The sequence below is a fragment of the Lampetra planeri genome, chromosome 77, assembly GCF_965212315.1.
Source record: "Lampetra planeri chromosome 77, kcLamPlan1.2.h2, whole genome shotgun sequence".
In the NCBI taxonomy this organism is placed as follows: Eukaryota; Metazoa; Chordata; class Hyperoartia; order Petromyzontiformes; family Petromyzontidae; genus Lampetra; species Lampetra planeri.
This window is the reverse complement of record NC_136182.1, coordinates 273,220-293,517: the sequence shown is the minus strand read 5'-3', so window position 1 is coordinate 293,517 and position 20,298 is coordinate 273,220. Positions and strand designations below refer to the sequence as shown.

At 46.5% G+C, this 20,298-nt stretch overlaps 1 protein-coding gene across 1 annotated transcript in view; it reads left to right on the top strand.

Moving 5' to 3' along the window:
• The window catches only part of LOC144738070 (junctional adhesion molecule-like), a 107,852-nt gene that overhangs the window by 48,509 nt on the left and 39,045 nt on the right, over positions 1–20,298 (top strand). The window contains exons 3-4 of the mRNA XM_078620980.1: positions 8,945–9,022; positions 10,945–11,087. Coding sequence (XP_078477106.1) covers positions 8,945–9,022; positions 10,945–11,087 — 221 coding nt within the window. The remainder of the gene's footprint in view (positions 1–8,944; positions 9,023–10,944; positions 11,088–20,298) is intronic.

The window sequence follows — 20,298 nt, the reverse complement described above, 5'->3', positions numbered from 1 at the left end:
AGCCGAAAAAGGGTGTAGTTGTCAATCGTAATCTACAAGACATTTACGGCAGGAGTGAGAAATGTTTCTGTTAGGCAAAAAATGTTCGGGTCCAGATTTGCCACTTCTCGTTTTAGTTGACTTAATTTCATCACACGCCCTCTGATGTTGACATGTAGAACACCAACACTTTTTTTTCCAGAAAAATCTACAGAATTATACAAGTTATTTACATTTGGACCAGGATGAAGCTCAATACCACCCAGAAATAAGAAAAGTAGAATTAATAGTTTGCACAGGTATTTTATGTGAAAGGATGAAGAGCGGTGAACCTTGGACGAATAGCAGCAGCTCGCAGATGGTGATATTTTTAAGAGCAGAATGAAGTTTGGAAGGAGTGCTGGTGAAGTAATGGGACAAAGATAGGGTTTAAAAGGATACAATGGAGTGTAGAAGTGTCTATAAGCTGTTTCATTAGCAGGTGTAGTGGCAAATTGAACAACAAGTATGGACGCGAAGTAACGAGGGTAGCCGTTTGTAGAGTTGAGCAGAGGTCGCAAACGGGTTTTGATTCCTTACCCGTACCCGTACCCGGCCGCACCAGGGTCGCAAATGGGTACCTGTACCCGGCCGGGTACGGGTAGCCGGGTATCGAGTAGGGTACGGGTATCGGGTACCCGGTTGCGACCTCTGGCTCATATCCTCGAGCTTGGAGGACAGCGAGCGGAGCGTGGTCTGCAGTTCCCTCTTTGTAGGCCTGTGCGCCTGATTTCTCATCGCCCGAGTCATGTTGTAGTGGGTTCTCAGCAAGACAGAGACGACGTAGTCGAGGCACAAGGGGCAGTAACACAACACTTGAAGGGGTAACGGCTCCTTCACCCGTACTCAACAGGAATACACCCCTAGCACTATCCCCGACTGATCTACTCCCAGTCCTCCTCTAAGAGTGCTAGGGGAGGCTATCTGATCCGGCCCTATAACCACAACACAAGCTTTGCAAACATGATGCCTTGTATAAAGGTGTCAGTTTTTGTACCAGTTGAAAGGGTAAAAACCTACGAAGTTTCGATCGCAACACAAGCGATCGAAACTTCGTATTTTTAGTTTAGTTTCTTTGAACCTATCTACGTGACTTTACCGAAAGACCCAAACAATATAGTTAACATCTGTGACGTTGTTGGTGTTGTACCCCAAACACCCCTTGGACTAGAGAACCCCAAAGTCATCTCGCTTCCTTCTGTGAGTCACAGCCGTCTAACACGGAGAGGGGGTGGGGGTGGTGAAGCACCCATTGGGCTGTCAGAGTGTGACGGGGCAGGTAGCACCACCCACTGTGCATTGATATACACGCAGTGATAGCCACTCACACACGCACACTCTACACACACACGCGGTGCCACTCAACGCGTGCATCAAATAATCGTTCACCCCACGGAGCTGTGACTGGGCTAACAACGGTGAGGATTTAACTCTGTGTGAGTGTGTAAGTTTGTGTGTGTAAGCGAGTGTGTAAGTGTGTGAGTGTGTAAGTGCGTGAGTGTGTAAGTGTGAGTGTGTGCGTTTGTAATTGTGTGTGTGTAATTTAATGTGCGTGAGTGTGTGTGTAAGTCTGTAAGTGTGTGAGTGTAAGTGTGTGAGTGTGTAAGTGTGTGAGAGTGTAAGTGTGTAATTGTGTGTGTAAGTGCGTGAGTGTGTAAGTGTGCAAGTGTGAGTGTGTGAGTTTGTAATTGTGTGTGTAATTGTGTGTGCGTGAGTGTGTGTGTAAGTGTGTGTAAGTCTGTAAGTGTGTGAGTGTGTAAGTGTGTGAGAGTGTAAGTGTGTAATTGTGTGTGTGAGTGTGCGAGTGTGTAAGTGTGCAAGTGTGCAAGTGTGAGTGTGTGAGTGTGTAAGTGTGCGAGTGTGTGAGTGCACCTAGCCTGGCACTGGCGCCGTGGTGACGTCACAGTCACTTAGTGGCGAATGGCGGGTATTGGTGTGGATGTTGGACTTCTTTCACACCGTACGTAGCCAACCGTGGCTAATCGGAGTTGCGGGTGAAGGACAACAATCTAAGCACAACAACAACAGCACTCAGTTCTAAATAAATAAGTGTTCAATGGAGATTATTTAAAATTGGCTTCTCAATATCGCATGGAAGAGCGTTCCAGACAGCCGCAGAAGCGCATCTGAAAGCGTGCGAGGCAGTGTTTGTGTGTAAGTCGACTCAGCCTCAAGTGTTGTAAACATCGCCACTGGGGAGACAAAGGCGGCCGGGCGTGGTGCTGGCCACCCACTTCCTCGTGTGCCACAGTGCAGGTCGGAGTAGACTCCACAGGCCAACAGCACTTGCCCCCACAGTCTGTTAGGAGAAGTTATACTGGGATAGTTATTTTGGTATTTCACGCGCATACCTCTAAGGTGAGTGGGGAACAGCGGCATGTAGGTGAGAGGTATGCGTGCAATGCTGCCGTGGCCTTCAGCAGTTGAGGGACCGGTTGGACTGCGCTCTGCGGTTACCGGTCTAACCGGGATATTTCATCACAATTTAATCAACTCACTCCGAGATTCAGACACCATTCAAAATCATTGTCCCTTGTGATTGACAACCTTTATTTAACCACCAGCTGAGAGAGAGCTCCTATTGAGATTCATTGTCTCGTGTTGATGAGTCTTGCCGCATGGTGAAGTGGGGAGATGTGACCCTGTCAAACGATGAATTAATTAGTAAATTGTTTGTAACTTGTTCATTTTACAGAATTCCTGTCCTCCATTCGTAAAGGAATGGCCCTGACTTCTCCACTCGGAACAATGAAAGCAACAACAATATTCATACTCTTATTAATTGGTAAGTAGCATCACCACCACAACCACTATGTGTAGCCTGTAACAGGCTGTTGGGGCAAGCGTTGAGCGAGGTTGAGGGTGGGGGCACGTGGGGGGCACGTGGGGGGCACAACTGCCCCATCACCAATTGGTGATGGGGTGGGTTGTCCGATGGTACAAAATACCCAGGCAGGTGCTTAGTTTTGGTGGGGCTGATGGTAAGGCCCCACCTCTTAGTGGCACGCTCCAGTCTCAGCAGCAGCGTCTCCAACTCCTCTTCTGAATGAGCAGCTATTACCAAATCATCGGCATACATAACGTGGTTGACCAATAGGGAGCCATCCCTTGATGCACCCGGGCTTTGATCAGCCTCCCATTGTGTCTCTACCAGATGGAAATTCCTCCGGTACAGCCATCAAAGGCTTCACGGACTACGTGGTCGAAAAAGATGTTAAATAATGTGGGAGCCAGAGGACATCCCTGTCACACCCCAAAGTGAACAGGGAATGGCTCCAACACCCGGCCACGAAGTTTTACCCAGGCTTGCTCACCATCATGAAGGTCCTTAATGATCGTGAGCAGAGGGTCAGGGACTCTGAAAGCATGAAGAACAACCCAGAGCCCAGGCCTACTGATGGTAGCATAGCCCTTGACCAGGTCAATAAAGCAGAGATGTAGGTCTTGTTGGAATTCCCTACACCTCTGATGTAGCAAACGGACAGAAAATATGGCATCTGTGCAGGACCGCCCTTTCCTGAAACCCCATTGGGGCTCCAAAAGCCTCTCCTCAGCGTGCCTGGCAAGGCGATGTTGAATAATCCTTGCCAGGACCTTTCCCGGCACACGGAGGAGTGAGATGCCCCTGTAGTTGTTACAGTCTGTGCGGCCCCTTCTTAAAGAAGGGGACCACCAGGTCATTCTTCCAGTACTGCGGAACCCGTCCAGTGGTCCAGACTGTTGTTATGTCATGTAGGGCAGCCTGTGCACAAACGCCACCCTCCCTCAGCATTCCGCTTGGGAGATAATCTCTGCCCGGTGCCTTTCCTGGTCTCAGACTCTGGATCGCCTTATGTACTTCCTCAACAGATGGCACCTCAGCCAGGGGGTGACTTCTTCTTCCAATATTTGAGGCACTGCAGCCTCAGCAGGGTCATCCCTACTTTGTGCCATGTTATTTTCCTGGCTGAGGGATTTCCCCTCCCCCAGGACCTCACAGAAATGCTCAGAAAATCTGCAATCCTGTTCCTGGGGGTTGGAGCTTAGGATCACCGTCTTTTCCCCTAATGATGGTAATAGGTGTGGCGTTGCAGGTTACTTTTTTGATGGAATTAAATAGGGATTTGTGATCGCAGGCCACTGAGGCAGACTCCCTCTCCTCAGCAACCCACGACCACCACCCATCCTTACAGCGCCTCACAGCTCTCCAAACTTCCGAGCAAAGGCTGCGGTAAGCCTCCGCATTCTCTGACGTGGGATGCTGTAGACGATTAGAGTGGGCCTGTCGCTTTTTTTCAACCATCGTGAACACCTCCTCCGTCAGCCAGGGTCTCTGGGGAGGTCTGGAACGTATACCCAAAGCAGCCATTGCAGCTGCATGAGTCACAGTCTTAAACCTCGCCCATTTACCCTCGACATCAGGAGGAGTGGGAGACGATGCCAACCCCAGCCGCAAGCGATGATGAAATTATCGCGAGCAACTTCCATCAGCTGATACCAGGCCACCTTAGTTTGGAATGGGGTCCTGGGTGTACACCCACCAACGGAGGGGAAGAATGGCAGGCATATCTTAAAAATGACTAGTCGATGGTCAGAGGGCAGATCAGCTCCACGGTAGGTCTTGGTGTCAAGGACATGGGCTCGCATCCGCTGGTCCGTCACTATGTAGTCCAGCAGATGTTCTTGCTTGGACCCGGCATGCATCCAAGATGTTGTGGATGCACCGATGCCGGAACAGCGTGTTGGTAATTACAAGTCCATGGGCTGCACACAAATCTAGCAGCCTCCTACTGTTGTTATTGAGCTGATCTGGCCCATGCCTTCCAATCACTCCAGACCAGGTGCCAGCATCATGATCATGACCAACTCGGGCATTGAAGATTCTATCCCGAGGGGCCACTTTAGCCAGCACCTGTAACAGGAGGCCATGGAAGGCATCTGACTCATCGGCCGTGCCTGCATCCCTCCATGGCTGTTTGTCTTCGGTGGGGGCATAAGTAACCACGACCACCACTCCTTGCCTCCGGTTGATGGGAAGGCAAGCCCAAAGTAGCTTGGGGCTTACAGCTTCCCACACTTCACCGCCATGCTCCCACGTCCCCTTCATTATTTTATTCAGAAGAAGAGCCACACCCTGTTGTTTGGCAGTCTCCTGCCCCGACTAGAGGACTGTCCACCCCTCATGGTGGCAGGAGCCAGAGCCGGTCCACTGGACCTCCTGAATGCCAGAGAGATCCAGGTCCAGCTCCCGACAGAGGAGTGGCAGCCTCTCCTCCGCAATGAGCATTTGACCATTCCACGTGGCCACGCGTAGTGGCTTTTTGTTGTTTCTGGAGGAGCCCCGAGGGTAAAGATTCAATCTCCTGGCTCCGCCAGATGGGGTTTGGCCAGGAGACGTCATAGACGCCTGTCCCCCCGGAGCCTCCAGCACAAGCTTATTAATTAGATATTTTTCAAGTGGTTTAGTGGTAATTTATTGAAGGTGGAGGGGTTACCAGCCCCTCGCACCCATCCAGAGCCTCTATGTAGCCGCTGTGATGGTCACAAACGCCCTTAGGGGAAAGGCTAATCAGAATTGGCCCTACCCCCCGACAGCATTGTCTACGACAACATTGCCCGTCCGGCACCACGGGGAGGTAGGGGGTTGTTTATACCTACACACACACACGTACACACACACGTACACTATTCAGAGGCGCGTCATTCATAAAGCTTCTGGGGTCAGATCGCTGACGCAGCAACCGCGGAGTTCCTGGAATTCCATTCCAGATGTGAGCCCTGTAAGGGGTTGGGTGTGAGCCTGGAGCCCGTGATTGACACAGACCCATAGACGCACACAGATACCCATAGACACACACAGACCCATATACATACATATAGACCCTTAGACACACACACAGAGACCCGTAGACATACATAGACCCATAGACACACACAGAGACCCATAGACACACATGTAGACCCATAGACACACACAGATACCCATAATTAACACACAGAGACCTATAGATAATGCACAGATACCCATAGACACACACGTAGACACATAGACATACACAAAGACCCTTAGACACACACACAGAGACCCATAGACACACAGAGACCGGTGGCACAGGAGGGTGAGGGCTGGTGGTAGGTGGCCGGCGCCACCACCACGCCCGCCCGGCCTCCTTTGTCTCTCTCTTGCACACGCATTGCACTTGCCCTGTTGTTGTTTTGACTCGAGTGAGTTTGGTTTACCACCGTCTAAACGCCACCTCCATTGGTTATCTGTGCAGTGATCGCTAAAGGACCCCTCACTGCACTTGATCTCCACGGTGACCACGTCGGCCTTTGTTTTTATTGCTGCTGCTGAAGTGATCCACCCAGCACTCACGGATCTCCCGTGGACAATAGCCAGGAAACTGGGTTGCACTTTATTGTTTAACTATTACTACTCCTAAATTTTGATTTAAATCTTTCGTGACTGCAGGGAAGCATATTCTTGGTTCTTTCGGTAAAGTCACGTAGAAGGGAAATAATAAAGCAATACAAATATAAAATAATTAAAATTTTCACGACGTTTCGACTGCAACACAAGCAATCATCATCAGGTGTGAAATCCACAGCTAAATTTTTTTTTAAAAGTAGCGTTTTTTCCTAACGTCAGCCCCACAGACAGCGATTTGGCAGTTGGCCAGATGGACGAGTCCATCTATGTTCGGAAAAGAGGGGGGAGCAGAAAATGGAATGCGGCCTGAAAGTCACCGTAAGCGTGAACACAATCAATTAAGGTTCGTTCATGAGGCTATTCACATATACAAACACAGAGACAATTTCAACCAAGAAGATGGATTCTGGCTTAGCAATCATTGGAAGGATTTGATAAACCATGTCGGGTCTTAATTGTGTTCACGCTTAGGTGACTTTCAGACCACATTCCATTTTCTGCTCCCCCCCTCCTCTTTTCCCGAACATAGTTGGACTCGTCCATCTGGCCAACTGCCAAATCGCTGTCTGTGGTGCTGAGGTTTGGAAAAACCGCCACTTATTTCAAATTTTCTTTCTGTAGATTTCACACCTGATGATGATTGCTTGTGTTGCAGTCGAAACGTGAGAATTTTTATTGTTTAATATTTGTATTATTTTATTATTTCCCATCTACGTGGTAACATGGGTCTCGATGAGTATGGGTCTCTATGGGTTTCTGTGGGTGTCTGTGGATCTCTATGGTTCTATGAGTCTCCCTATGCATAGCTCTATGTACGATACCGGAGTAAACATCGATACTGGGGAGACAAAGGCGGCCGGGCCTGCTGATGGCCACCCACCCCCTCGTGTGCCACAGTGCCGGTAGCCTTCATAGGCGCTGTTACTCGCTACTACTAACAGCACTTGCCCCAACAGTCTGTTGAGGCTACACGGGGGATCTTTGTCTCTGTGTAGAAGATCTGTGCGCGATCTGCGATTCTACCTCTGTGGTTTGGTGCAACACTTCGTCGTGGTAGGAGGAGGAGGCTGTCGCGACCAACATTATCCACAGTGGAGGTTTGTGTTGGCTTAGATCGCGTAAATATCAATGTTGTGTCGTCGGCACACCCGCCACTAACAACCGACACAGCCAATCGGTCATGCTTGTCACGTCAACACAACGTGCCAATTCGTTACTAGTTCAACTGGCGTGTTGTGTAGTGTGTAGTAGTGTATATTGTATTATACTAGTTCAGCTATCACTGGTTGTTGTGTGTTGGATAGTAAGCCCACTGCAACATTTACACTTACAGTGTAGTGTATAGTAGTGTGTAGTGTGTAGTACTGTAGTGTATAATAGTGTAGTGTGTAGTACTGTAGTGTATAATAGTGTAGTGTAGTGTGTAGTAGTGTAGTGTATAGTAGTGTAGTGTATAGTAGTGTAGTGTATAGTAGTGTAGTTTAGTAGTGTAGTGTATAGTAGTGTAGTGTGTAGTAGTGTATAGTAGTGTAGTGTGTAGTAGTGTAGTGTATAGTAGTGTAGTGTGTAGTAGTGTAGTGTATAGTAGTGTGTAGTAGTGTGTAGTAGTGTGTAGTAGTGTGTAGTAGTGTATAGTAGTGTAGTGTGTAGTAGTGTAGTGTATAGTGTATTATACACTACAACATTTACAATCCGAGTACCGTGACGTATCGCCGGTAATTACAACAACGACGAGCATAATCAGGCGACTCTGCGGTTTTCATTCCACACACCCCACATACCACACATACCGTCAATACCGGTGGCACAATGCAATCAGGAACTCGTCCGGTCTGTGCAGATTGGCAGGGCTGTTGAGTCTGGGCAGTTCAGCACCGATCACGCTTGACAGGTTGTCACGGGGCATCTGCGGGCCTCTGTGTAGCCAGCAACAAGGTCGTTTGTTGTCGTTCCCCCGCACCTCCGCTTAGCACGGTTGGCTACGTACGGTGCGAAAGAAGTTCAACATACATAGTCAGCACGGTTGGCTATGTACGGTGCGAAACAAGTTCAACATACGTACATAGATACAGCAAAGAGCAGGGCAATGCAAGGCATTGCTGTGCGCCGGCTATGATGCTTGCCACAAATGATAGCGCAACGAAGTGGCTGATCGTCATCATCATCACGTGGAAATGTCTAGCAGCCAAATACTCTAAGCGTGTGATGTTGATTCTAAATGTGGAGGGGAAAACCGGAGCACCCGGAGTCAAATCCATGAGACCCCGTAGAAAACACACAAACTCCAAATATACAACAGGCGTCAGGGTTGGGATCGAAACCACGACCTCCTGTATACCAGGCGAGGTAGTTAACATCTTCTCGCCACCGTGGCGCCCCTAATGGGACCATCATCAATGTAACGTTCTTACCCCGTAGCCCTACTGGGTCATCTGTGGAATAGAGCTTCATAACTCATCGGTTTCCTCCATTATAAGTAAAATAAATTCTGATTCTGAGATTCTGATTTATCCGCAGGAACGGCGGTCGCTGACAGCGCGGAGGTTGGGAATGGCTCGGAGTCTGGAGCTCAGCGCCAAGGAAGAACACCACGAGGTGAGTTCTATAGCAGGTTGTGGTCAACTCGAATTCATCACCATCGCCATCATGACCATAACCACCATCATTGCTACCATCACCACCATCATCATCATTATCACCACCACCATCTTCATCATTGTCACCACCACTATCATCACCACAACCACCATCATCACAACCATCACCACCATCATCATCACCACCAACATCATCATCACCATCTTCATCATTGTCACCACCACTATCATCACCACAACCATCACCACCATCACCACCACCGCCATCACCGCCACCATCACCACCATCACCACCACCAACAACACCAACAACATCACCACCATCATCATCACCACCATCATCATCATCACAACTACCATCATCATCACCATCATCACCACCATTACCACCATCATTGTCACCACCAACATTATCACCACCAACATTATCATCACCGTCATCGTCATCACCACCCCCACCTCCACCACCACTAGTTAACTATTAACTGGGCAGTGACAAGAGTTAGAGAGCACCTGGGAACGAATGATTAATACATAACAATCAAAATAAAGCTAATTTAGTGATCTTCTAACACAAGTAATGCTCAAACAAGAATCGTAGTAGCATTAAATAACCGTTTCATTTTTCATAAAAGTAATCCATTATTTAACTACAAAACGAGACATTTAACGAATGTAACCGACCCGCCCTATCCCTCTCCTCCCGTGATCGTTACGAGGGGGACAAGCTGGTTAATAAGTAATATTAAAAAAAAACTTTTTAAACCACGCTTTTATGAAATGCACTAGTAATGGAACAACTCCACGACTCCAGGAAGTGGCCCTGAAGCTTGCCATAACTTAAGGGACTGTGGCCAATTACAGCCAACGTCAGTTGATCGTGGACAATTAGATCCAAGCCGAAACATAACATGGGTACTGCAAGATGGGGCCGTGTCCATCGAGTGCTCGCCGAGCTGCATTGGCTTCTGGTTGCCGAACTCGCACATTATAAGGTCGCACTTTTACAGAAACATTTCTTGCCACAAATAACCCACAGTACCACCTTTCGAGATCGTCAAGGAGCGTAAACCATCATCACGCGATCTCTGGTTATCCTCCCCGCGGCTTTTGGCTCGGCATCGGTCACTGCACCGCGCGCTTTCGGATGCGCTTCTGCGACCGTCTGGAACGCTCTTCTTTCCGATATCAGGAGACTACTGAGCTGTGCACTTTTACATCATCTGAATTGACAAACTAATTTCTTTATAAATGCTTTCTTGTGTTTATTTTGTTGTTTGCTCGCACCTCCGATTAGCATGGTTGGCTACGTATGATGCTAAAGAAGTTCAACACACACACACACATGGACCAGAGGTCACTTCATGGGACGTCAGAGGTAGTTGTGTGACATCTACTTCTGTGGGCCATACTCTTAACACGAAAGGTTGCGCTGCACTTTGAGGGATCCAATGGATTCTGCATCTGATGACATGTTGCCACTTTAAGTATACAAATATCTGGGTTCAACTCCTGGCTATAAATCTCATCAACACCGATGTCCAATTGCCATCATAATTTGATACAGCTGCTCACTCCAAGCTATAAACGCTCTGATACGTGCATTGTCTTTGTACTGTTTGCCTTTAGGCATTCTCTGGTCTGACAAAGCTGGTGAGACTAGGCCATAAAGAAGTCTGTCCTTTGGTGTAGAACAATCAGTTTCAAAGACAATTCATATCTTATTAGAGCCACGTCTGTTTGCATGTTCACCACGAGAACTGTGCATGGTCAATGCGACACTTAATGTCTTGAAAAAGGTTTATATTCGGCGTTTCAACATCTTAACACACCTGTTTTATTGGCAGAAGGGGTAAAACCTATTCTCATTTTCCATACGAGATGTACTAAAGTGGGCGCTGTGTGTTGTTGTTTCCCTAGAATTTATGGTCGTCACCCCAGAGAAATTGAACGCCGTAACAGGCAGAAAGATTCTCCTGCCCTGCTCCTATACCTGTACAATCAGCGGCGTTACCCACACGCTGGTGGAGTGGTTCAGGAGGGATGGACGTGAAGAAGAGAGGGTGAGTTACAAATCTCTCTATCTTAGCAAGACATCTGAATGCAGAAAAACCTTGCATAATGCGGCTTTTTCGAACGCGTCTTTGGCTCTACGTGGTTTGTCGGAACACGGGCGGGTGGGGGGTGATCCATAATACAGGTTGCTTTGGGTTAGATCGTTTGTATGTCCATTTGTCCGTCCACAAAACTATAAAAAAGTTTATCTAAATGGTTTCCAAAAATTGTTGACCCTCCCTCCCCAATTTAGTTTTACCCCTTCCACCACCCAATTTTATTAATTTATTTAGTAGGCATATATACTTGCACACCCTACACACAATAGCATGAGTAATATCAAGTGATGTTAATTATAGGACTATACATACGTAGCCAGTGGTGAAGGGTTGGTGGATAATCCCAAACCCCGTCTCAAAATATTCCCTCCCAGGGTTATATTCATAGACATTTTGGTAGACAATGCAATTATCATGCATGTGCTGCTAGACTGTTTGATATGTACAAAAGCTATGACGTCACATGTCATTGTGATGTCATAACGTCCGTAATATGACCGTGAATGAATAGCTCGTATCCAGGTCTCGTGCATGTATGTACGTTGAACTTCTTTCGCATGATACGTAGCCAACCGTGCTAACTCTACATCTGACTATCTCCTGTATTTTGATTCCGGTAAAAGGCATCCAACACGTGATAAAGACATTCTTATTCATTCTAGGCATGAACGCCGGTTATCCTCGCAGCGGCTTTTGGCTGGCCATCCAACAAAGATGGTCACCGTATCGTGCGCTTTCAAATGCGCTGCTGCGGCTATCTGGAACGCTCTGCCTTCCTATATCAGGAAGCCACTGGAGCTACACACTTTTAAATTATCATCTAGATTGAAAGCTCGTTTCTTTAAAACTGATGTTTGTGTTTAGTTTTCCTTCCGCACTTCTGATTAGCACGGTTGCCTGTGTACTGTGTCAAATAATTTCAACATACATACAACACACATACATCTTTGATCTGTGCATGCTCTCGCTTTTGTTGAACACAGCTTTATAAATACCCCAATGGAGATAGACAATGGCCTTTACACGCCACCTGGGTGGGTGATGAGTCCAAGTGCGACGCCTCCATTACCCTGAGTGACATCCAGACACACGACTCTGGGCGATATCGCTGTGAGGTCACGGTGTATCCACAATACATGGAAGACATTGGGTATCTACAGCTGAATGTCAAGAGTCCATCAGGTTTGTGTTATTTCCTTCAAACGTCGTCTATATTACGACACACAACTCTATAATCTATCCTATAGACCTGATATAGAACTCAACATGTACACTTTAGTGCCATGGGCCCAGTGCCATGGGGAACTGGGTTCAACCCCTGGCTACGATCTCATCACCACCAATGTACATCAGAACCTTTGACTGCTCATCGACATTTACGCAGTCTTAAAACAACTTCGCATCGGAGGTGACTCAGAGCTCAGAGTGCTCAGCTCGCACCACTCAGAAGTATGGGTTCAAGTCCAGACATTTACCTGCGAGTTAACCGAGTCCTAAAGTCGAGTGAGTTGATGGACTGAGCCCCCCCTTTCTGCAATTCTGTACTTAATTGACGAATTTAAAACTCTGAGAATTAAAACTCTGAGAATGCAAACGTATCTGGTTGACTGTCATGAGATAAACGCTGTTCCATGTGGAAGAGAAATCTTGGGAAAGTCCTTCTCCCAACTGTGTGGACCAGCAGAGGTCGCTTGAAGGAATCTGAGAGTCAGCTCTGTGATATCCGCTCTGCGGACTGTTCTCTAGCAAGACACGTTGCCCTACTCTGTGAGCAATCCCAATTAATGTGTATATTAGTGACGGGACACGAGGATAACATTTGGCTTCATCTAACGCGTGTTTTGGCTCTAGACTGTTGTGGCTGATGAATGTTGTTTTCCACAACAAGGGTGATATTTCGGTGATACGCAGTTTGACGCAGCTAACATTTTGGTATCTAAACAAAAAAGTTAGTGCCGTGAGAGTGCTACGTCTGTTGGAGTGTGTGAATCGACTGAGAACGATGTTTTTACCGTGTATGTCTGTGTACGTGTGGGTATGGTTATTTTGTTTGATAATGTAATGCACTCAAAACGCGCAGCAGCAGCACAGCGCAAATGTTCACACATTACAGCATGAATCTAGTTATTGAGAACGTTAGTCATACGGACGACTAGATGGTGAATCATTCATGTTCAAGTGACATTGTTAGTGGCGAGCGTAGGGTGTGAGTGCTGTGGTGCGGGAAGAATGGAGACGGGGGTTTTGTGTTGCATTGAAATGGACAAAGAGTGCACACACACACACAAGAAATGAGAACGACTCAACATCCGTTAGTACAATAACGAGGGCGGGCATCTTGTAGTATGAATTAAACAAAGAGGGAGGGGCGACTATTTCGAAGGTACGAAGGCAACCCGAGTTTTCCCACGAGGTCTGTTTTGTTGTCTAACAAAGTTGTGCCCAACATGGCATTTCCAAGAACGTAACCCCCCCGCGTTCGATAAGGTCTGCCTGTTCTTTACTTTTAAAACGCATTGTTACTGACAAATGTTTAACATTTAAACATTTATATTACGGAAGAAAATATACATTAATATAGGCGTTGTGTGTGGTTTCCCTAGAACTCGTGGTTGCGACCCCGGATAAAATGGACGCCGTAGCAGGCACTACATTTATGCTGCCCTGCGCCTACACCTGCACAATCAGCGGCGTTACCCACACGCTGGTGGAGTGGTTCAAGACCATAGACGGGCTTGAAGAGAGGGTGAGTTACTCCTCTGTCCGTTCTGTGCGCCATTTGCCGCTAAATTGCAGCAAGCGCAATCGTGGAATTGATCCGTCTTGTTAGTAAACCTGGTCACATGACCCTTGAGCATTTAAAATATCCAACGCAGATGAACAGGTTTGGTATTCATATTCTTAGTTCTTTGAGTAAAGTCATGTAAATAGAAAAAAAGAAATGAAAATACAATAAAAATAATAAATTTAAACAATTAATTTAAAATAATGTAAGCAAAAAATCCACGACGTTTCGATTGCAACACAAGTGGTCTTCATCAGGCGGTTGAAGACCGCTTGTGTTGCGATCGAAACATCTAGGGGCAGAGCCAGGATTTTCAGGTAGGGGGGGCAACCCCTCCAGCAATGAAAAATGATAGAGGAGTTGTTAGTAAGTAAGGGCTGGTCCCTGAGCGCTTCTTCAGCCATCGATTTAGGGTCGAATTCGAACTGCGTGTGATCGGCATCGCGCTCGCTGTAGTTGTTTGCCTTCAGGGAAGTCATGTACCGTATACGCAACTGTGCACAATTCTGTGAGTCACTTATAACCGCTTTGCCGTTACTTATTGCCTATTATGGACTCAGACTATCGTCCTATCATCTCATAGAGTCCCTGGCACGTAATAATATGCTACACAGTGGCAGTGGGGGTCGCAAAATGACGATTTATTACTAATAAACCCCAATGATCCGATCGAAATCAAGGATTTCGAATCATTCTCGGGTTTTATCTGAACAAATATTATTGTGAAATAATATAATGCATCTGATCTTTGTGTTGCTTTCACCTTTATTGACCACAGATTTATCAATACCCCGATGGAGAGAGCAGCCACTGGCCTCTACAGGCCACCTGGGTGGGTAATGTGTCCAAGTGTGATGCCTCCATCAACGTCAGCGACATCCAGACCCACGACTCTGGGCGATATCGATGTGAGGTCACGGTGTTTCCACAAAACATGGAAGACATTGGGTATCTACAGCTGACTGTCCACCCACGAACAGGTTTGTATCTCGTCTCTCATAGGTCTGTCCTACCACTCACTACTCCCATCATCTGTCATGTAGCCCAGACCTAACACTCAATACCCACCCGACAAATCTACGTTTTGACTTTCGTGTTTGGTTTGTTGTCCTTCCCCCGGACCTCCGTGCCTGGCTACGTACGGTGTGAAAATAGTTCAACATGAATACGTACATGTGACAAAACTGTGGACATAGAACCATGGTCATCTCCTGCCTGTGACTCTTCACTTTCAGTGTTCAATTAGCAAAAAATCCGGATGTCAAGTCTCATGAGTTTGTTATCTTTGTCTGGTCACCTGGGCACCCTTGTAAACAAATTTTCCTTCTCAACGGATTATCCAGGTGAAATTATTAAATAAATGAAAACAGTACTAGGCTAACATCGTAACATTATGTTTGGTTATCTGACATTGCACTTAATTTGGCTAATTCCAAGCTCTTGGCAGTTAAACAAACCAGCCAGAGCTCGTCTAACGCGGGGGTTACGTTCCTGGAAAATGGCGCGTTGGGCTAAACCGCGTTCGGCAAATAATAGACCTAACAAGAAAACTATGATTGCTTTCCTGGGTCCGAAATCATCACCCCCTTCCTCTTTGTTTTACAAATTCTAAATAATGTTGGTGCTTGTTTTTGTCCTGAAGGATGCTGAGTTGCTCTCCATTTCTTGTGTGTGTGCACTCTTTAGTTTTCACTATGGCCTCAACATAAAACCTCTTTCTCCACTTCTCTTCCCGTACCACGGCATTCATGCTCAACACTCGTACTTAATACGGTCAATTTAACGTTAAATTATTCGCCATCTAGGCATTCGTATGACATTGTCATCAATGAATGGATGGCTAAATGCATGTGGCAATATGTAAACATTTGCGTTGTACATGTTGAGTGTGTTACGTTATCACACAAAAAACACAAATACACTAAAAATATTCGTGTAAATAAATAGTTATCACAGTAGATTCATTCACACCTTCCAACGGATGCAGCACCCTTTGAAACATAGATGATAAACTTAGCGTTAAACCACGCAGAACTGAACCACCACCTTCATTTTCCGGAAACCGACCCACATCAGGTAACTGGTGTAGAGCCAAAACACGCATTCAACCAAAGGTTTGTCTGTATGTCTGTTTGAGTGTCATGCATCAAACATTATAAACATTTCTCGATAACTAGTAACGTGGTCTAACCCCCAAAAACATATTTTATGGATGACATAGGTCGCGAAAGCCTACGTGTTAAACATTACTCGATTTTGCAATGCACAATCGGAAAATAATCCTCCCTGCTGTGTTGCTCTAATGTCACTTCAACTAAACTATTTTTATTTTACCTGGTAAGGCCCACTGAGCTATGCGGCTTTTTTTCAGACGCGACAAATGATAGCTCAACGAAGTGGCTTATCATACGGACATTTAACGCAGCCAAAATACTCTTGTCATGAGAGCGCCATTGCCTGGATTATTAGGGGGGGGGCATATATTAATTCTACAGTCCATGCTTATCCATAGTGGGGTTTACATCTGGGTAAAAGGTGAGAGGCGGTTCCACCAGGGAAGCCTCTGGAACGTTCGGGAAGGTTCCAGGAGGGGCGTGGCCAGAGGCGGGGCTTAGTCCCGGGAGGGGGATATAAACGGGACACGGAGCAATGCGAAGGGGTCGTGCTGAAGACTGAAGAGCAGCCCTGCTGCTGCTGCCCCGCCATCTCCATCGACCACGTGGCGGCTCGTCCTCCAGCCGCTCCCTAGCGCACCGTCAGTCAGCTGTGCATTGGAGAGCCACGTGGCGCAGGGCAGCGTAGCCACACGAAGAGTGGACGTCCGCGGAGAAGAGACAGAGACGCGTGGCTGTACCGAGCTTTATTGAATAAACAAACCGAAGTTATTTCGTGACTGCAAGAATCCATACTCTTTGGTTTTATTCGGTAAAGTCACGTAGGTAAAAATTTTAATGAAAACAACTAAATTAAATCACGACGTTTCGATTGCAACACAAGCAATCATCTTCAGGTGTGACAACCACAGAAAGAAATGTTTACTGAAGTGGGAGAGATGCCGGAGTTAGGAAGGCTTTATAAGGCAGAGAGGGCGATAGAGGGGGTGGAGACAGGTGGGCGGGGCTGGAAGTTAAAGGCTGTGATTCCTCGGTGGCGGTGGGGGAAGAGGGGGGGAGAACAGGGAGTGAGTGAGCGTTGCGTGTACGCTCGGAATGGGATGCGAGACAGGGTGGGGAGTGGGCGGGGCTAGAAGTTGAAGGCTGTGATTCCTAGAGGTAGGCCTCGGCAAGGTAAGGTAAAAGTTAAAAGGTAAAAACAACCAGCCTATTTTTACCCTACCTTTTACCTTACCACAATACAATCACTCTACCCTACCTTTTACCCTTCAGCAGGTAAAAGGTAAAAAGCAACGAGCCTACCTTTCACCCTTACCCCATACAAATTACCCAATTACAGGGTAATTACTAGGGAACTACACATGAACAAGGTTTATAACGGTAAATGATAGGTAGAGCGCTTTATTCATATAGAATACTCTCGATGATTCCAATTTTACACGCTTGTTGTTGGTGTTGCTGTTGTCGTCGTTGTCATTGTTGTCGTTGTATCCTCAAATCTTGTAACTAAATTTTTACCCACTTCCTAATACGGTATCGACTGCAAACTTGGTATACTTATGTCATACTGATGACAACACTATATTCTATCATAAAATCATTTTTTTAAATCCTTTATATTAAGTTCGCTTGCTTGCTTACGACCGTGTAAATCTTTCGGTCGTTTTTTAACCCACTTCCCGTGATCCAATCGAGCTGACATTTTCCACACAGACTCGTTGTGCGTGACAATTAATGTTCGTGAAATTTTTTTTCCAAACTTTTACACTTTTTAGGCAAAAAAAAATTCTTTTACATTTATTCAAATAGAACTCATTCATGGCTTTGGCTGAACGTCACAGTGTAGGAGCCCAGAGCGTGACACCTCCACAGGCCGTGGCGGAGTAGCGCAGTTGGTAGCGCCCTCGCTTCCCATGCCAAAGGTCGCGGGATCGATCCCCGCGTCCTCCACAGGCGAATATATTTTTAAATCCTTTATATTAAGTTCACTTGCTTGCTTGCTTAGGACCGTGCAAATCTTTCGGTCGTTTTTTAACCCACTTCCCGTGATCCAATCGAGCTGACATTTTCCACACAGACTCGTTGTGCGTGACAATTAATGTTCGTGAAATTTTTTTTCCAAAATTTTACACTTTTTAGGACAAAAATATTATATTTAATTACCAATTGCTTAATGCTGCCATGCAATCATCTAACCCATAGGTGGCAGCCATCTCAAGCCAGAGGACGAGAGGACTTGAGCCGCCACGCATATAAAGGATTTATAGTGAAAAACTTTGTTTTTACGGGTTATACTTGTTATATGTTATGTTTCGGCTTGGGTCTAATTGTCCACGGTCAACTGACGTTGGCTGTAAATCACCACGGTCCCTTACGTTACGGCAAGCTTTGCGGCCACTTCCTGGGGTCGTGGAGTTCTGCCATTACTACAGTACATTTCATAAAAGTGTGTTTTTAAGAAAGTTTGTTTTAATATTACTTATTAAATGGAGGCCACGGACTGCGCCACGGAGCTTTTAGTGGTAAACTAGGTACTGTATTTACCGGTTAATACTTCGCGCCACCTTTACCCTACTGGGTAATTCTTCCGAGCTACCTTTACCCTACCCTTTACCTTACCCCTTGGCATGTCGACATCTTTACCCTTTACCTCTACCCTTTTACCCGGTAAAAAGGGTAAATTACCTTACCTTGCCGAGGCCTACCTAGAGGTGTGCGGGGGGAGAGGGGGAGCAAAACGGCAACACGATTGCAGCCAAGATAGATGATGGTGGAGCCCCAAACAAAATAGTCGCACTGCTGAACTCTGATACAATTAACTCGGTACAATAGATTAGTACCCGGTAAATAAGATAGAAATCCTAAGAACAATTACATTTATACATGGTTAATAACCTCTTTCCAATAATTGTTCAATTTGCATCCATCTTCTCGTGATTTAATTTAGTTTTTATTTAATTTAATTTTTTACCTACGTGACTTTACCGAATAAAACCAAAGAGTATAAACCGAAGATACTTACCGTGTCGGACACCACTCCTTACACTCTTAACATCTCTTTCTATATATGGAAGGGAAATCTGGAGGACCCGGATAAAAATCCACGCGACCACGGGGAGAGTAAACACGCAAACTCCAAACATACACCATAAGGTGTCGGGGTCGGGCTCGAACCCATGACCCTGTCTACCAGGCGAGGTAGTTAACATCTCACCACCTCGGCTCCACTTGAAGGGACCTCAGAGGTAGCTCTAAGACATCCCCTTCTGTGGACCGTTCTCAAGTATGCAGCATTGCACTGCTCTGCTAGAGACCTAAAGAGATGCTTCGTCTAACGGAAAGTATTTGCCTGCTTTCTCTGTCCTAATTGTCACCACTGCGTTGTGAGACCAGCACCTCCTCCTCCTCCTCCAGAGGTTCATTCCCACTTCTCATGTGGCCATCGTGGGTTTGTCCACAGACCTGGCCGTTGTCACCCCGGATGCAAAGGACGCCACAGTAGGCAGCACGGCTCTCCTGTCCTGCTCTTACAACTGCACCATCACGGGCATTAATCACACGCTGGTGGAGTGGTTCAGGACCATAGGCGGACACGATGAGAAGGTGCGTCACTGTCACACTTGCACACTATTACTTACACCCTCCTGCTCACAATGATGATTAAATGTTCTCTATTAACGCCGTTCATGCTAATTTATTTCAATGGAGGTCACCCCCTCTCCTTTTCTGGTCCCATTGTCAGACAGCAGTGTAGTGTTGTATCTTCAACTAGAATAATCTCAAATTATCTCCGTTCTCTCTACTCTGAAGAAGTCATTTCCTAGGTGTATTGTATGTTTATCTATTAAAATTCAATGTTATGAGCACGTGTATTATGTGGACACATAGTCATGCTCTGGTGTGTTCTCACGTTTGCCGTCAAGGTGTATAAGATCATATACAGAAAGAGAAGCCTCCGGCCGATGCAGGTGACGTGGATGGGTGATGAGTCCACGTGTAACGCCTCCATCACCATCAGCAACATCCAGACCCACGACGCTGGACGACATCGCTGTGAGGTCACGATTTATCGATACGACAAGCCAAGCATGAAAGACATCGGGTATCTGCAGCTGAACGTTCACAATGAACCAGGTTTGCATTATGTTCTCCCTGGATCTATTTAACACCCACCGCTTTATCATTCTCGCTAAGCGAGATTGCAAATTATCTTTATTGTCCAGATTTACCACTAAAATTCACTCTGTGGCACAGGTGTTGA